Below are 18,107 nucleotides of genomic sequence, written 5' to 3' on the forward strand. Positions count from 1 at the left end.
AGTTGTGGGTGAAAGAATGGGGATGTCAGCTGCTACTACTGCTGCTGAAGGCATAAAATTTTGCATATTTGATTTGAGAAGGGGACAACAAGAGGGGCAGGAGCTCGACAAGATTTTGTTTTTCTTTCCTGCTGATTTGCCCTTTTCAGCACAGCTTTCTGTAATAGGGCTGAGTGAAGGACTTATCACGTTTACAAGGTTAGTACTTCCTCTGGTTTATAAAGCTAAACTTGTACTTTTCTGCTTTGTCTTTGTGATAATGATGATAAAGCAAGGGGGAAGTAAGCAGAGAAATCAGAATTCAATCAATATGGAGTTAATGAAAATAAATGGAGAAACCGGTAGAATCTTGTGTGTGTGCGTACGTCATTTTTTTTCCTTTGTTTTCTTTTGATGAGAGAAGCTTGTTTTAGAGATTTTTTTTTTTTTTTTTTTTTTTATTTCCCTGTCAAGGTTTATGAGTTGTGGGTGAAAGAATGGGGATGTCAGCTGCTACTACTGCTGCTGAAGGCATAAAATTTTGCATATTTGATTTGAGAAGGGGACAACAAGAGGGGCAGGAGCTCGACAAGATTTTGTTTTTCTTTCCTGCTGATTTGCCCTTTTCAGCACAGCTTTCTGTAATAGGGCTGAGCGAAGGACTTATCACGTTTACAAGGTTAGTACTTCCTCTGGTTTATAAAGCTAAACTTGTACTTTTCTGCTTTGTCTTTGTGATAATGATGATAAAGCAAGGGGGAAGTAAGCAGAGAAATCAGAATTCAATCAATATGGAGTTAATGAAAATAAATGGAGAAACCGGTAGAATCTTGTGTGTGCGTGCGTGTGTGCGTACGTCATTTTTTTTTCCTCTGTTTTCTTTTTGGTGAGAGAAGCTTGTTTTAGAGATTTTTTTTTTTTTTTTTTTTTTTTTTTTCATAATACCCTAGCAGTTTATTGCACCTACTTGAGTTTATCTACAAAGAGGCAATTACAATTTTATGATACAACTGTCTTCTAATCTTTATAATTGTGAGAGACTTGTTTCTGCAAAAGGCATGATCCTACTCGAGTATATTTGCCTTCAAATCCTATTACAGGCTAAAGTAAATTGATTTGACCCCTAACACTTTCAATATGTTTGTTTTATTATTATTATTATTATTCTTTATGTTAATTTAAAGGTAGAACATCTCTTTTTTTATGCAGAATTTTCTCTCCTGGGGCTGCCTGTGAGGTCATAGAAGCAGAGAGGCACTCTCATGTCTTTTATGAGGCAGAACCAGATATCTGGATGGTTATGGTAAGCTATCTCCTTTTTTTTTTGTGGCTTTTTACAAAAAAGAAAAAAGAAAAAAGAAAAAAGATATATACATATATGTGCGTGTGTGTGTGTGTGTGTGTGTGTGTGTGTACTGAATAGGTTGATAAAGTAGTTACTATTATCATACTTTGATGGCAATATACTAATATGCATCTTAATTTACCTATCAAAAAATGTTTAGAAGGTAATATGTCATATTCTATGCAGATCTGTTATGGTGTTGCTCTGCGTCATTGTATTTTAACAATCTGCATCTAAAATTGTAGAATTGTTTCCCTCATTACAAAATTAATTTAAAACCTCAGCGCATTTATTCTCCTTTAGTTTATTAATATTTTCCACTCAAATCTAAGCCTTTAAACTATTTATCTAGTATAAGATGTTGTCATATGGCATACCAGGAACTGTTTGCTAGTTATGGAAAATAGGACTAGAGAAGTTGCTTATTCAACTGTTATTTTTCCTTTGGAGGGTTTCATTGTCAGAATGTATGTGCCATTTTTCCTCCATACATTGCTTGTGGATGCGACTCTGTAACATGAAAGATTTGCCTCTATGCTTGTGTCTTTGAGGGAATAATTCACAAGAAAGACTTTTAGTTTTTGTGAAGAACATATGGAACTCAGTATGTATCATATTATTATTATTTTTTCAGAAATATGTTTGAATGCCTTCTCATAAGCTTAGTGAAGTTTCTTAAGAGTAGTTCTAAGTTATGCTCTGTTTTATTGAAGGTAGTGGAGAAGAATGAGTCAGAAGCTATATGGCGGATTGATGCATTACGGAAGGTTCTTAAAGAAGTTCACTCTCTGTTTCTAATGTTTCATGGATCCATTAGAACATTGATTGAGAAAGAACCTGCTGGAGGATTAATTCGATCTCATTTGTACCCTTTCATCATGGATTATCTAAGTGGTAAATTATCATGCAATCATAAGCCTATTAAATTAACCTATATCTACATTTCTTAAGTCTATGGTTCAAAATATTTCATTGTAAGTCACTAATTGCCAGCATGTCAAAAGCGGTCTCTATTGGATAACTGCTGCTGGGGTAATGCTGAAGTTGCTGTATCAAATGCTCTCCATTGGATTTGTGCTACCCACGTAATGCTGAAGTTGCGATATCTCATACCTTGTAACTTTTCTCTTTTGAGGCAGATTTTCTTCTTGGCAAGAAACTCCAGCTACCATCATTCCGTGACTGTTTAAAGGAGCGTGGAACTGTGCAGATGCTGACTGTAAGTCGGGAGGCTGCAATTGAAGTTCAGGTTTGTCTTTAAGAACTATGTTCATTAGTCACATGCAAGTGAAATTCCTAAGGGCATCTTTGATACACAATAATAGATTCAAGGATAGATAGCTGTTCCTTCAAATTTGCTACTCAGTTGTTGGGTTATGTTTCATTACTAGGAATAATTATTCCTAAGGATTGAAACAGAAGAATAATTATTCCTTACCAAAAATTCCATAATTGCTACTTTTTAACCCACATAATAGCTCAAAAAGAAAAAACCCCAAAAAACCATTGTTGGTAACCACTCCCTAAAAGCTTTGCCGCTTTCCTCTTTCTCTTTCTGGTGTCCATAATAGTGCAAGACTAATTTTTTTTTTCAATATAATTAAAATAAAATATATCACCTGTAATTAATAGATATTAATTCTACAATTGTTCAATTTATACATAATAAGATGTTAAATGAGACTCACAAAGAGTGAAAAATAATTATATACAGGCATTTAAAAAAAATTTAATTGGTATATGATTCCATTCCACCATCTTATCATGTTGTACCAAACCATGAAATACAAATTCAAAGTTCTATTCATGTGTTATTACCAAAAAAATGATAGGAATAGTTATTCCATTTTATTTTCTTATATTCCTTGTAATACTCATCTATATTCCCAACCCAGATGTACTGTAAATATCTTCATGATTAACCTATGGTATTTTTGTTTAAAGCTGTAAGTGTGGGACTTTGCCTAGACTTTCTTTTTTTGTCTTTATTTTATGAAGATTTGTTTTCTTGTATGCTTGGTTACTAGTGATTTGGACTCTTTTTAAGTCAGATTTATAAGCGTGGTGGAACAATTTTCATTCTGTTGGATCAAGGACTGTTCCATTTGCGGTAATGGGTTTTGTGATTTTTTTATATATTAATTGAAAAATCCTGGTGTTAATGGTCTTTTTATATATTCCATGTTTCTTCAGGTCATAAGTGATTTGGCTGATTGCTATTGAAATTATCATTCTTTCAAGATCATTTTTTAACTGCAGAAATTCTGTCAAAAATTATGTTTTCGATTGGTTTCCTGATTTTCCACCAAAAAATCATACTTCTCAAAACCATTCTCAAACGCAGAAATTCTGTTAAAAAAATTCTGTTTTCAACTGATTAAACTCATGTATTATTAAATCGGAATGCCTTTCAAGAACCATAGTGCTACTACTTAGACAGTTTTAAATCTCATTCTCTTGCTTAAATATAATTTGTAACTATAAAAGCCATCATTTTCTTAAAAAAAGAAAAAGGAGTGTATTGAAGTACTACATATGGATTAAGGGAAAATGGGAATTATCTGTGGTTGATCTCGTGTAAGATTGTGTAGTTTTTTCTAGATGGGAATTCAAATATATGTTAATTTTTGGGTCATAATACCAGAGTAAATTTTTAGGATTCTCCATCTTTGTGCGGCTTTAAGAATTTAGGTTTAACCTAGCTATAAACTACAACCAATATATATATATATATATATAGGTGGGTCTAAACAATTACTAATTCATTTTCTTTAATTTCATTGAGACTGATTTACGGTATATATTCTTATGAATTGAGTTTCATGAATTTTTATATTCACCTATTTCTAATGATTACATCTTGTTTTGCAGTCGCTTGTCAGGATGCTAGAGTCTTTTGCTGGGAACACACAATTCTACACGCTGATTTTATTTCAGGACCTGCTAGTGTCTACTACTCTTTCTCCTGTATGGATATTTGAATCTTATTTGATCTTTGATGCTTTTATATTAATATTATGTATTATTTAATTCAATCCAAAAAGTTGACAAGATGCTCAGTAACTGTACAACATTCCTGTTAACAGACTTCTGATAATGAACATTGGCGAATTTCTGCTCTAACCTTCTTTATGAAAATTTTTGTCAGGTTGATACCATAAACTTATTTACATATGCTGTTCTAAGGTTGACACCACGTGCTCTATCCTCTGGAGTTAGTTCCTGGTCCTATTTACGCAAAGGAAGTACAGCATCTAATGTTGCCACTGGCTCCATCTTGGCCCAGTCTGCTTCTGTTTCAGAACAAACTTTTCGTTCTCCGGATACCTCTCCGCCTGGTGGAGATAATAGCCATCACATTGCAAGGCCCTTACAGCCGGACAGGTGGTCCAAAGGCAAAGATGGTTTTCTTGTCACTGATATATGGGGTACAGAAGCTAGTAGTTCAATTTCGGCCACCCCAACCATTTGGCTTCAGCAGACAGAGGAGAGAGTGTATGTCTGCGCTTATCAGTATAGGAGCCTTACCTTAATCCTTCTTGTTCCTGTTGCCTCCATTCTTAATGGGGAGCAAGGTGTTTCGGTGGTGAAGCAGCAAATTCTTGAAAATGTTAGTTTCCTACCTGTTTTTACTGAAATTGCCAGCATGTCAAAAGCGGTCTCTATTGGATAACTGCTGCTGGGGTAATGCTGAAGTTGCTGTATCAAATGCTCTCCATTGGATTTGTGCTACCCACGTAATGCTGAAGTTGCGATATCTCATACCTTGTAACTTTTCTCTTTTGAGGCAGATTTTCTTCTTGGCAAGAAACTCCAGCTACCATCATTCCGTGACTGTTTAAAGGAGCGTGGAACTGTGCAGATGCTGACTGTAAGTCGGGAGGCTGCAATTGAAGTTCAGGTTTGTCTTCAAGAACTATGTTCATTAGTCACATGCAAGTGAAATTCCTAAGGGCATCTTTGATACACAATAATAGATTCAAGGATAGAATAGCTGTTCCTTCAAATTTGCTACTCAGTTGTTGGGTTATGTTTCATTACTAGGAATAATTATTCCTAAGGATTGAAACAGAAGAATAATTATTCCTAGTAATGAAACATAACCCAACAACTGAGTAGCAAATTTGAAGGAACAGCTATTCTATCCTTGAATCTATTATTGTGTATCAAAACAGAAGAATAATTATTCCTTACCAAAAATTCCATAATTGCTACTTTTTAACCCACATAATAGCTCAAAAAGATAAAACCCCAAAAAACCATTGTTGGTAACCACTCCCTAAAAGCTTTGCCGCTTTCGTCTTTCTCTTTCTGGTGTCCATAATAGTGCAAGACTAATTTTTTTTTAAAATATAATTAAAATAAAATATATCACTTGTAATTAATAGATATTAATTCTACAATTGTTCAATTTATACATAATAAGATGTTAAATGAGAGTGAAAAATAATTTTATACAGGCATTTAAAAAAAATTTAATTGGTATATGATTCCATTCCACCATCTTATCATGTTGTACCAAACCATGAAATACAAATTCAAAGTTCTATTCATGTGATATTACCAAAAAAATGATAAGAATAGTTATTCCATTTTATTTTCTTATATTCCTTGTAATACTCATCTATATTCCCAACCCAGATGTACTGTAAATATCTTCATGATTAACCTATGGTATTTTTGTTTAAAGCTGTAAGTGTGGGACTTTGCCTAGACTTTCTTTTTTTGTCTTTATTTTATGAAGATTTTTTTTCTTGTATGCTTGGTTACTAGTGATTTGGACTCTTTTTAAGTCGGATTTATAAGCGTGGTGGAACAATTTTCATTCTGTTGGATCAAGGACCGTTCCATTTGCAGTAATGGGTTTTGTGATTTTTTTACATATTAATTGAAAAATCCTGGTGTTAATGGTCTTTTTATATATTTCATGTTTCTTCAGGTCATAAGTGATTTGGCTGATTGCTATTGAAATTATCATTCTTTCAAGATCATTTTTTAACTGCAGAAATTCTGTCAAAAATTATGTTTTCGACTGGTTTCCTGATTTTCCACCAAAAAATCATTCTTCTCAAAACCATTCTCAAACGCAGAAATTCTGTCAAAAAAATTCTGTTTTCAACTGATTAAACTCATGTATTATTAAATCGGAATGCCTTTCAAGAACCATAGTGCTACTACTTAGACAGTTTTAAATCTCATTCTCTTGCTTAAATATAATTTGTAACTATAAAAGCCATCATTTTCTTAAAAAAAGAAAAAGGAGTGTATTGAAGTACTACATATGGATTAAGGGAAAATGGGAATTATCTGTGGTTGATCTCGTGTAAGATTGTGTAGTTTTTTCTAGATGGGAATTCAAATATATGTTAATTTTTGGGTCATAATACCAGAGTAAATTTTTAGGATTCTCCATCTTTGTGCGGCTTTAAGAATTTAGGTTTAACCTAGCTATAAACTACAACCAATATATATATATATATATATAGGTGGGTCTAAACAATTACTAATTCATTTTCTTTAATTTCATTGAGACTGATTTACGGTATATATTCTTATGAATTGAGTTTCATGAATTTTTATATTCACCTATTTCTAATGATTACATCTTGTTTTGCAGTCGCTTGTCAGGATGCTAGAGTCTTTTGCTGGGAACACACAATTCTACACGCTGATTTTATTTCAGGACCTGCTAGTGTCTACTACTCTTTCTCCTGTATGGATATTTGAATCTTATTTGATCTTTGATGCTTTTATATTAATATTATGTATTATTTAATTCAATCCAAAAAGTTGACAAGATGCTCAGTAACTGTACAACATTCCTGTTAACAGACTTCTGATAATGAACATTGGCGAATTTCTGCTCTAACCTTCTTTATGAAAATTTTTGTCAGGTTGATACCATAAACTTATTTACATATGCTGTTCTAAGGTTGACACCACGTGCTCTATCCTCTGGAGTTAGTTCCTGGTCCTATTTACGCAAAGGAAGTACAGCATCTAATGTTGCCACTGGCTCCATCTTGGCCCAGTCTGCTTCTGTTTCAGAACAAACTTTTCGTTCTCCGGATACCTCTCCGCCTGGTGGAGATAATAGCCATCACATTGCAAGGCCCTTACAGCCGGACAGGTGGTCCAAAGGCAAAGATGGTTTTCTTGTCACTGATATATGGGGTACAGAAGCTAGTAGTTCAATTTCGGCCACCCCAACCATTTGGCTTCAGCAGACAGAGGAGAGAGTGTATGTCTGCGCTTATCAGTATAGGAGCCTTACCTTAATCCTTCTTGTTCCTGTTGCCTCCATTCTTAATGGGGAGCAAGGTGTTTCGGTGGTGAAGCAGCAAATTCTTGAAAATGTTAGTTTCCTACCTGTTTTTACTGATTTTTTTTTCCTCTACTGAATCCCTCTGTTTATTCTTGTCCTAAACAATTTGGTGCCTTAATTGCCACCCTAACTTATTGGAGTTGTTGTCCTTTGATGATAAAGTGATACTTTCTTATTAATAATATATATATATATATATATCTGTGTGTGTGTGTGTGTAGTGATACTTTCTTATGTGTGCCACATTGTTGTTCCAATGAATTTTAATTGTTTATTGAAATATGTATAGTTTGTTTCTTTAGAATCTTTCTTGTGTCCCTCTAGAGTTTTCAACCTCCTCATTAGCACTTTGTCTCACTGGGTCTTCTTTTGTTTTCATGGGCATTGTCTGAAGGGATAAACAATTACATTCATCATCCTTTTTCCTGCCATATTGGGGCAATTGTAGGTTGATTCAATATAAAGTTGTTAATTTTTACAGATCCCTATAAATAAGCAAATATTGTAAGTATAAATGACTGAAAGCAACACTAGTTTCCTTCTGTTCTTCATAAAATTCATATTTCTTATGAAAAACACATTGAGGGGCCATATTGTCTGCAGAATCCTGACAAGATTCCCATCATTCTCCAGGAATTGATTGGATTTTCATCTTTGGTTCTTTAATTACATAACACATTCCAAGAATGTCACATTCCCATGTTTCAGGGGAATATGATTACCACATGAATGATGCTAACATGAGATACCCACCATGTGGGAAATGTCGGAGTTTTTATAAAATGACTAAAATGACTAAAATGCCTATATGTATAATACGCATACACTTGCATGCACACACTTACGTACATCCATATATACATATGTACATATGAGTAATTAGAAAATATACCATACATCTAATCATCCCATCAGTTTTGCTTGCTCATATGACATCTTGAATACATAGAGAATGATGTTGTTAAGCATTCACAATGTAGGTTCAAAGAAAGAATGACCTGAATTACTCAGCAGTGTAATGCAAATGCACTACATTGAGCATTGACATTTCTAGAATGAGCGTTTCTTTTTTTGATAACTAATGGAAGAAATTTTATTACGAATAAAAAGCCAACCAAGTGCACTGGAAATGTACTTCAATGGCAAAAATCAAGAACCCAGATTACAATTATAAATAAGATCAAGGAGGAACAAACAAGAACAAGATGGCAAAACAAACTCCAATCAAGGAGAGTACAGAGGGAAGACTTTATGTCGAGGATAGACCGTTCACAATCCTCAAAGCATCTAACATTCTGGTCCTACCATAAGAAGGACTTTCTGTTAACTATTGACTCAGAATTTAAATGTTGTCACTTGCTGAGAAAGTTCTGATCATGGCGGTCTCCAATTCTTTACTAACAAATTTAGCTCATGTTTTTTTGCGTTACAATTTACATGGTTTTAGTTTTCATCTATGTAAACCATAACTGAGGGATTGGCAAAGCTTTACACAAACATAATTGAGGGAATAAGTGAATACAAGACAGAAAAGAACAGCAGTGGGGAAAGAAATGGAAAATGCTTGTAAATTAAGCAGTTATACCTCTTCAAGCCCTCAACTATTCTGTGAATAGAGAACAATGTAAAGCCAAAATTCCCTGGGTGGATAGAACTATTACTCCACCTGTCCCAAAACAATTGTCCTCTTTTTTTCTTTTTTTCATTCTTTCTCTCTTTCTTTTTTCTGGCATGTCCCAAAATGAGTGTGCATTTCAAAAATTCATAGCATCAAGTTTTCATTTCTTAATGGAAATGAAGACTAATGTATGAGGTTGCATGTGTTACTTAAAAAAAAAAATGCCTTTCCCAAGGAGTAACAAGTAATAAGAAGGTCAATACATGCAGTTAGGTAAATATAAAGTTTCCTATACTAATCCTTCAGTTGGACTTGGAGTAAGTTACCTTTCACTTTAGTTTGATGTTAGATGCTCATTTCTGGAGCTCTTTTGCTAGATGTTGATCATATTTTTTGGTTATAAGATATTGATAATTTTCTGCTTTATTCTCATATATTTTCAGCTTTCTATTGTTTGTCCTTGAGAAAGTAAACTACCATTGTACAGAAAGTTTGGGGGGGGAGGGGGGGTGGGGGGAGGGGGGAAGTGTTAGTGTCCTGGAGGCCTTAATACACTGTTGGGCCCCTTTCATATGAGCTTAAGGTTTTGAAAAATTGGTTAACCATCATATTGCATTGAGAGACTGGAAGCTTGTCTGTGGCTAATCTTATTTTCTTTCTTGCCGAATCTGTTAGGCATCACTTAAGATGTTGAAAATTGAAGAAAAACTTTCGAAAGGATGGGCTGGTGAGAATGCTTATCATGTCAGTGGGTATCGCTATTTACTAGTAGATGGTGACAGAGATGTATCCAGAGCTTCTCCACCAGGAAAGGTTACAACCCTAACCAAGGTAAAGCATCCTAGCATAGTTTAGCTTGTTGATAGCATGCTTACTTGTTCCTCTTCTTTAGCATAAAAATTACACTCATGTTTATTTTCCATATTTATAAATTAATTTTTACTTCTTATTCTTTTAGGATGTTAAATGTCAACAACTTTACATGATTTACGGGGGAAAAATCCCATTATCCTTTTCTGATTAGGGTTCAGTCTCGTTGGATGATAATTTGTTTCTACTTTACAGTTTCGTCCATTCAAGATTTTCATTATGGGATTAATGTGTGGAGATTGATTGAAGCAAGAGTGTTATTATTTTAAAGGTTTATTTCTGATTATTCTAGGATCATTTGGAGGATGTTGAGGTCCTCACACTTTCTCACTTCCGTCCTGGATTGTATCATTTCACATTTTATAAGGTTTGTATCTATGGGTAAAGGATTCTAGGTATGACTCAAGTAGAATATTGTGATGCTTATGTTTAATATCTCAGAGTGAGTCACACTCATCAAAATGTGAGGTGCATGTCCAGCTCCATTTTTCTTTTTTGGTTAAAAGGATAAATAAACTACAATTGTGAATTCGAATGGAGACTGCATAATACTTTGACAGTTATGACATTGATTTGCAATATATTCTCCTTTAGTAACTCTGTAGCAAGAGTTGGTTCATTGTTCAACCCCAGTGAAACAATCTAGATGCACTGATGCTAAACAGACAGCCCAAGCTTTACTTGAGCAGAGGGATTATCATAAGTTGCAACACAAGAAGTTTGGGAGGTGAAAAGTCACTAGTAGAAATACTAGGAGTCAGTAGCTGATTTACATGAAATTTGGTGACCCAAAGAGAATCGACGCAGGGATTAAAAAATTCACTGCCTTATGATCATAACCTACACCACTTTTTGGCTAGATTCCTTCATTTAAGCTTCCATATTAATAAATTTTCTATTTATGGTAATTATTCCTTTTGTTTAAGAGTCAACATTTCGGGACGTTTCTTAGAGTCAATAGTATTGCTTTCGGTAATTTTCTCTATTTTGTCCTTTTTTGGCAATTTTGTCTCTACTTTTTTAGCCTATTTTGTGCCTGACAGAATTAAGGTTTCCTAACCACCCTAGGGTTTCTCTAATGTTTTCCTATATAAGTGAGTGTTGTAGCCTATTGCCCATCAAATTATTCAGTAGAAAGAGTTTTCTTCTCGTTTCTTTGCCTCATGGATTCAAGGTTTTCTATAGCACTGAGGTGCCTCTTATCTTTCTTGAGGTATGCATGTTCTACTTCTTGTGGCCATCCCACTGTGTCATGCACAAAACATAAATCCAAAGGCATCCACTCAGTGGTTGTCTAGAGGTGGTAATCCCGCCTTTTATGTCTTCTGAAGAACTACCTGAAGAGTTGAGAGTGCTGTCCTTTTCGTTTTCTTGACTCTTGTTTAACATCTCGGTTTTTCCGGAATCCTCATTTAGTATCATATCATTTCCAATGGCATGAAGAAGTATTAGCTGTGGGTTTGCTGTCTTCCTCTTTTTAATAAAAATAAAGGAATTTAGTGGATGCACATGTGATAGGGCCTTGGTACCCTAGCCTGGTCTGAAAATTTTCCTCTTTCAAAACTTTTCTTCCATACAAATTATTTTCTCATTATATATTTTAAATTCAGAAGGCAATTTAGCCTACAGACAATTGGATTTTTTAGATCATTGATTGGATATTTTTTATTATATATTTTTAGATCAAAAGGTGATGGTAGCCTACAGATAATTGGATTTTTTTTTTCAATTATATCTTTTTAGGTCAAAAGTAATGGCAACCTACAGAATGGTAATCGTTGTGAAATCTCTTCGATTGTTTGATATGTTTTGGCTTTTGGGTCTTTCCTCAGGATAATAATATCTCTTGCTTTGAGATTTGAGCCAATGAGAAGCATTTTCATTTGTTTTGGAACTTTTCTCCTCTGTCTTTATTACCCATGTTTGGAAGAAACATTGTTAGACAACCTTTAGTTGAGCTATTTGCTTCTTTAACTGAGTCGAATGAATAAAAATGATGCTCAAGAATAAATTTAGCATATTTATTTTCTCGATAATTCCCTGGGTGTCAATTACTTTCTATCTTTTTTTTCTTTTCTTCTTTAACGTCACCATCATTAACATTGTCAATATAGTATAAATAAGATGATGATGTATGTGGTCTATGGTTGCTATGGCATTGTGGTCTATGATTTTGGGTTTATTTGGAGTAAGTTGGGTTATGGCAAAGTCAGCTGTGGGGCTCCTAGCTTGCTGGCAAGGCCGGTTTGGTCATCATCGAAATGGTCATATATGGATAATTGATCTCCATTGTTTAATGTGGTGTCTTTGGAGGGAAAGAAATAGTAGGTGTTTTGAAGATAATGAGATATCCATATCAGACCTCAAGTTATTTTTCTTTAGAACTTTATTGGATTGGTTGTCTATTTTGCGAAACCAATCATTCTCTTCTTTTCTTGATTTTCTTGATCCTTGTAATTTTTTTACTTGATTTGTTGACCCCTATACACTCCCTGTGTACTAGGGTGTCCCTTTTTTGATATCAATAAAACTTATTACTTATCAATATATATATATATGATGATGATGATGATGATGATGATGATGGCACTAACATTGATTATGATAATATATAATTGCTAGATATCCATGAGTTAGCCTGAACCCTGAAGACCAGTGTATACTTATACACCTGCCTGCAGTGTCTAGGGACTGATGATACTGGTGGAACTGGTTGTTATTATTGTGATGTCATGTGATTGCAAGATGTTTGTGAGTAATAATAAAAGTGATTCTAGGTTAATGTCAAATGTTAGTGAGTTTTAGCGCAAAAATGGAATCTGAATTTGAGGCCTCCAGGGCCATGTTGGTGAGACTTACTGCTGCTGCCTAGGGACTAAAATTTGTGGTTGCTGTATGAGCTTAGACAGGGTGATTTAGTGATGGGACTAGTCTTATCATTTAGTGCCCATCCATAATTGCATCTAAAATTATTCATTGACAATTATACACTGGTTAAACTCTAGGTCTCACCTATTAGTCAAACCTTTAGCTTTGCATGTGGTCTAATGTTAGGGCATTAGCATGGAACTTGATGACATAATTTCAGATGGAGGATGCTGACTTGTCTGCTTAAACCCTATTGCTGGTCAGCTGATTTCTTGTGAGATGATATTAGACCTTAACGAGGCTGTTTATTCAAGTGCTGTACTGTTGCAGGAATCTTTGCTTGCCTTAAGTAAAGTTAGAGAAGAAGTTGATTTGGAAAAAGGTCGAATGGAACATGATAATGCAGGTCAAGAGAAAGATTTGGAAGTTTGCATTAGAGCTAAAAACAATGCTTGGGTTATTGCTCGTATTACAAAAGGGAAGGAGCTTTATATGGTTCTAGAGAAAGCCAACGAAACAGTTCTTTATGCCTCTGATGCTGTTGAGAAGTTCAGCAACAGGTAGCCCATTTTATTATATGCTTAGCTGTACTGTTGCAGGAATCTTTGCTTGCCTTAAGTAAAGTTAGAGAAGAAGTTGATTTGGAAAAAGGTCGAATGGAACATGATAATGCAGGTCAAGAGAAAGATTTGGAAGTTTGCATTAGAGCTAAAAACAATGCTTGGGTTATTGCTCGTATTACAAAAGGGAAGGAGCTTTATATGGTTCTAGAGAAAGCCAACGAAACAGTTCTTTATGCCTCTGATGCTGTTGAGAAGTTCAGCAACAGGTAGCCCATTTTATTATATGCTTGGTGTTAATTATTTTCAAGGTAACTAGGAAAAATATAAGTAATAAAAAAGGCATGAATATCATGGCCTGGTTTAAATTCAAGATAAGTTTCTTTCCACCTGTTTTGGTTGACAAAAAGTATCTCACAAAACTCAAATTATTATGTTGCATAATTTTTTTTCCCCAGAAAAGAGAGATTTTCTTTTCAGAAATATCCCAAATGACAATCTTTCTATATATGTATGTAATTTTTGATTGAAATATATGGATATAATTGGAATAGGACTCTTGGTGTTCACTTTTCATTATTTCCAAATATGCCCCTACTTTTTAGCTCAAATTGATTTTATAAAAAATACAAATTTAGTACAAAAAAGATTTTAAAAAATGATTAAAAGACAAAATTGGAAGCAGAACCCTGGGTTCACACAACTTCACATCTCTCATTTATGTTATTTTTCTTCATTTGAATTTAAATGTTTCTTACCTACATGTTAAGAGTTCTTACCCAAAAAAAAGACCACCAATTCATAACCTTTTCTATTATTTTTATATTTTTTTGAAAAAAAAAAAAAAAAATTCAAACGGAAACTCAATTGCCAAAACTAACCGATAAAATAATCTGAAATAACCCAATTTCTAAAGAACCCTAAAAGAAAAAGGATAAATTTTAATTTAAAAAAATTAAAAAGGGGTCTCTGATCGCACACTCCATTGTGTGCGAAGAGGCTAGTTTCCATAACTGTTTTTTTTTTTTTTTTTTGATGAAATAGTTTCCATAATTTTTGAGTATTCTAGGTTTGAGACCTTTTTGTCCTAGAAAATTATCTCTCTGACAATCAATGATTAATCCTGATTGCTGGATTGCATATCAATTCTAACAGCACTTAATTATCAAATTTGACAGTTATTATTTATCATTCCATGTGATCTTAGATCAACAATAATCATAATAATCATCCGTTTGTTTTTGAGTTGTGCAGGTATTGCAATGGAGCGTTTTCTTTGGATTAGGGAAAATTCGTTGGTTTCTGGTATTCACGTTCTTATAATAAATAAGGGATGCACGAACATGGTTAGCATTCTCTAACTGCCGTCCTCTTTCTTCCTGACACATATTGGTAGCCTTCCACTGTAATTTTGTAACAAAGAAATTTTATAAGAAAGAAATGAAAAAAAAAATATATATATACATACATATATATGTGTGTGTGTATCAGTTACATGTATAAGCATATTTGGTCGTGTAAACATGTTATCTATTTGTTTTTGTTCCTTTTAGGAGCTGCAATACTCTGCAAAACTGGTCACTGTATTTGCAAGTTTCGTCTTCTGTAAGGTTGTGTCCTGGTGTCATACTAGAGATTAGAGAAAGTTTTATGATCCGGAGAGCTACTCTTCTATTAATTATTCTAAAGGCTTCCGTTGGAAGAAGGGTGGGGGTAGGAATATCTTTTAACCCAACAATGTTGTTTCCTGTATATGGTAGTTTTAATATGGGTTTCAGCCCTCCTGTTTTGTTGATTTACTCTTGGAGGAAGCTTCCCAGGCTTTTTTGTAGCCTCTGTTTTTCGATAGTCTTTTATTCAGCAAAAAAAAAAGGGGGGGGGGGAGAGAGAGAGAGAGAGAGAGAGAATATATATATATATATATATATAAAGGAAGCACTGCTATCAAATGATATGCCAATAATGCAATTATTGAAAAATTAGGATACGAAACAACTATGAAATATTTATGTATATTTTAAAAATATTGTTAAGCATTATTATTGTTATTATTATTTTTTGAGAAGAATTGTTAGGCATTATTTATTTTTTGATAAGCATGTATCAATCTAAAAGTAATGATAGATAATAAAATGAATTCATGGTCATTAAATGATGTTTAGAATACAAACCAAAATTCAAAACAATAAATAAAAGACAAAATAGCTGTATCATGACCAGTATATGATGTTTTAATAATAATAAAAAAAAATGACGCTTAGAATGCAAACCTATATATGGGCCATGCCTTGGACATTTTGACACTTAAAAAACAAAAAATGACTGGGACACATGGGTAGGCGTGTTTGTGAGCAAAATGGGCTATTTGTGAGATGGATAAGACTTATGTATAGTATTTAGATGTTGTTCTTTAAGTTTTTTTTTTTTTGTTTTTAAGATTCTGTTATGTATATTTTTGCTCCTGGGATAGAAGTGTATTTTTTAGATTAGTATCTATGTGATAGAATTTTAAAAAGAGAATCTAAGGAACAGTACCTAAGGTACTGTACCTAAGTTTTGTCATTGTGAGATATATCTTCTTTTTATGTTAGGAGACAAAGAATTTTATAAATAATTGAAGGGTGGGAGAGTGTACCACATTGTATGGCTATATATTAGGAGAAGTTAGAAAGTTATATATATATATATATATATATAATTGAAGGATGGGAGATGGGAGAGTGTACCACATTATATAGCCTATGGCCTTAGGACGAAGTTTTAAAAGGAAAAAAGAAGAAGGTTATTATAGATAAATTCTTTTAATTTTTAGGCAAATTACAGTCCCCTCTCCTAAAGTTTGGAAAAATGACACTCACCCTCAAACTTGAAACGAAAAAACACTCCCCTCCTTTGAGATTTGAAAAAAAAAAAATGACACTCCCCCCCTTCTGATAATATTAGTAATGGAATATTCTAACTTTTTAAAAGATTCTTTTTACCAAAGTTTAACTATTGTTAGTAAAAAGAGCATTCACAAAAAATTGAATAAAAAATGAAAAGCATATTACAAAATATGTTGCTTAAGTGGATTTTTTAGTCTTTTCTAGCACGTTTCCAATTGATATTTTTAAAGTTTGATGATTCCCCTAGATTTTTTAATCGCACCTCCCACCAACACTTTGGATCAAAATTTATGAAATAAAACAATTTGCAGAAACTTTCAAGCTTTTATTGTTTAAAAATGAGTTTGAAATTTTCAGAGTCACTTGTCAATATAAAAAACTTTCAAAGTCAATTGGATTGATTGGCAAACAAACTCTTGACCCTTCCTCTTGATGTTTTTGCACATTATTTTTGCTCTAAATTAAAACACAAAGTATATTCACAAAACACTCTTCCATCAAAATAGAAATCCTAACAACTAATTTCTTAAACCAAACATATACCAACTTGCATTTTATCCATTCTTCCCTTTGCTTCTACCTGCGCTACCAATTGCAGCTCCCTGGCATGTCCTCTTGTTGTGACCAAACTCTTTGCAAGAGGTACACTTTACAGTGCATGACCTCCTTGCTTCTTGTAGCCTTGGTGCACGTTCACCTTTCTCTCTTTTTCTCTTCTTCTTAGGTCTACCAATAAACTTTTTCCATTTTGGAGGAAGTATCGTGTCTTGGCGTGTTTCCAACTCACCCTTAGGTAACATATCAATATCAGGCATTAGGTGAAGGATTTGGCTATAGGCTCGAATGTATATGCTTATGGAGTGGAATGGATCACAATAATCTTGAATGTTTGCCCTTTGTATGTGATACATTTTGCTACATGCCTACAAGGCAAGCCACTAATTTTCCAAACACCACAAGGACATTTTTTGGTCTGTAAGTTTGTTGCAAAATTTACTTTCAAGTGGCAACCATCTAGTCCTATAAAAGGCCTACATCCTTCAACAAAACCCTTCCTCATAGCTTCAAAGCACACAAAAAGAACCTCTTGATGTAGGATTTTGTGTAATATCAAGCCTATCTAAATGCATCTTCACATAGCTTCTAGGATTGGTTTGCCTTACAAGCTGAGCATACTTGGCAAGCTTCTTATAACTATTAGAATGGCTACCTACATTATCTCCTTTTCCTCTCTTTCTTGCTCTATACAATTTGTTTCTATTAATCTCAACCCCATACTTTTCCATCAAAACTTCTCCCATGGTTTCATAAGACATTTTAGGATCAGCCTTCAACGATTTAGCTAGTTTTTTGAACTTCTAACATAGGTATGGTCACTATTGTACACCTTAATCTAAAATGTAATACCATCAGCAGTAGGGGAAGCAAAAACATACCAGTTGCAACTAAGGTCAGCACAAATTGCACGAACCCTTGACTTCTCATCTTTCAATCTCACAATCTCAACACCTTTACCTATCACATAGTCCTTCAATGCCGCTTTAAACTCATACACATCCCTGAATAACATTCCTTTTTCAAGACTTACCTTCTCGTTTTCATTTGGGACATATTGTTTACCATACAACCCTTTCTCAACATGACTCTTTTCAACATT

General features: G+C 33.8%; 1 protein-coding gene and 1 long non-coding RNA gene across 4 annotated transcripts; both read left to right on the top strand.

The window, feature by feature from the left end:
• Positions 1–458: 458 nt before the first annotated feature.
• Positions 459–13,582, top strand: LOC112029991 (vacuolar fusion protein CCZ1 homolog B). 3 transcript variants are annotated; one of them, XM_065767767.1, is made up of 9 exons: positions 459–658; positions 1,189–1,282; positions 2,038–2,218; positions 2,318–2,356; positions 2,464–2,573; positions 4,196–4,291; positions 4,473–4,934; positions 9,943–10,098; positions 13,336–13,582. In XM_065767767.1, exons 1-9 carry the CDS (start codon positions 477–479, stop codon positions 13,567–13,569), a joined length of 1,554 nt encoding a protein of 517 aa, XP_065623839.1. In that variant the 5' UTR covers positions 459–476; the 3' UTR covers positions 13,570–13,582. The 3 variants fall into 3 exon arrangements, with proteins under 3 accessions (XP_065623839.1, XP_065623840.1, XP_023918438.2); XM_065767768.1 differs by lacking the exon at positions 2,318–2,356; XM_024062670.2 differs by lacking the exons at positions 459–658; positions 1,189–1,282; positions 2,038–2,218; ... (2 more) ...; positions 4,196–4,291; positions 4,473–4,934 and adding exons at positions 4,974–5,008; positions 5,116–5,225; positions 6,942–7,037; positions 7,219–7,680.
• A 139-nt stretch (positions 13,583–13,721) lies between these two features.
• LOC136065085 (uncharacterized) lies at positions 13,722–15,219 on the top strand. Its single transcript, XR_010626717.1, has 2 exons — positions 13,722–13,834; positions 14,820–15,219. It is a non-coding gene; the product is annotated as an uncharacterized LOC136065085 (long non-coding RNA).
• Positions 15,220–18,107: the final 2,888 nt, after the last annotated feature.

The sequence above is a fragment of the Quercus suber genome, unplaced genomic scaffold (genome assembly GCF_002906115.3).
Source record: "Quercus suber isolate HL8 unplaced genomic scaffold, Cork oak 2.0 scaffold_845, whole genome shotgun sequence".
In the NCBI taxonomy this organism is placed as follows: Eukaryota; Viridiplantae; Streptophyta; class Magnoliopsida; order Fagales; family Fagaceae; genus Quercus; species Quercus suber.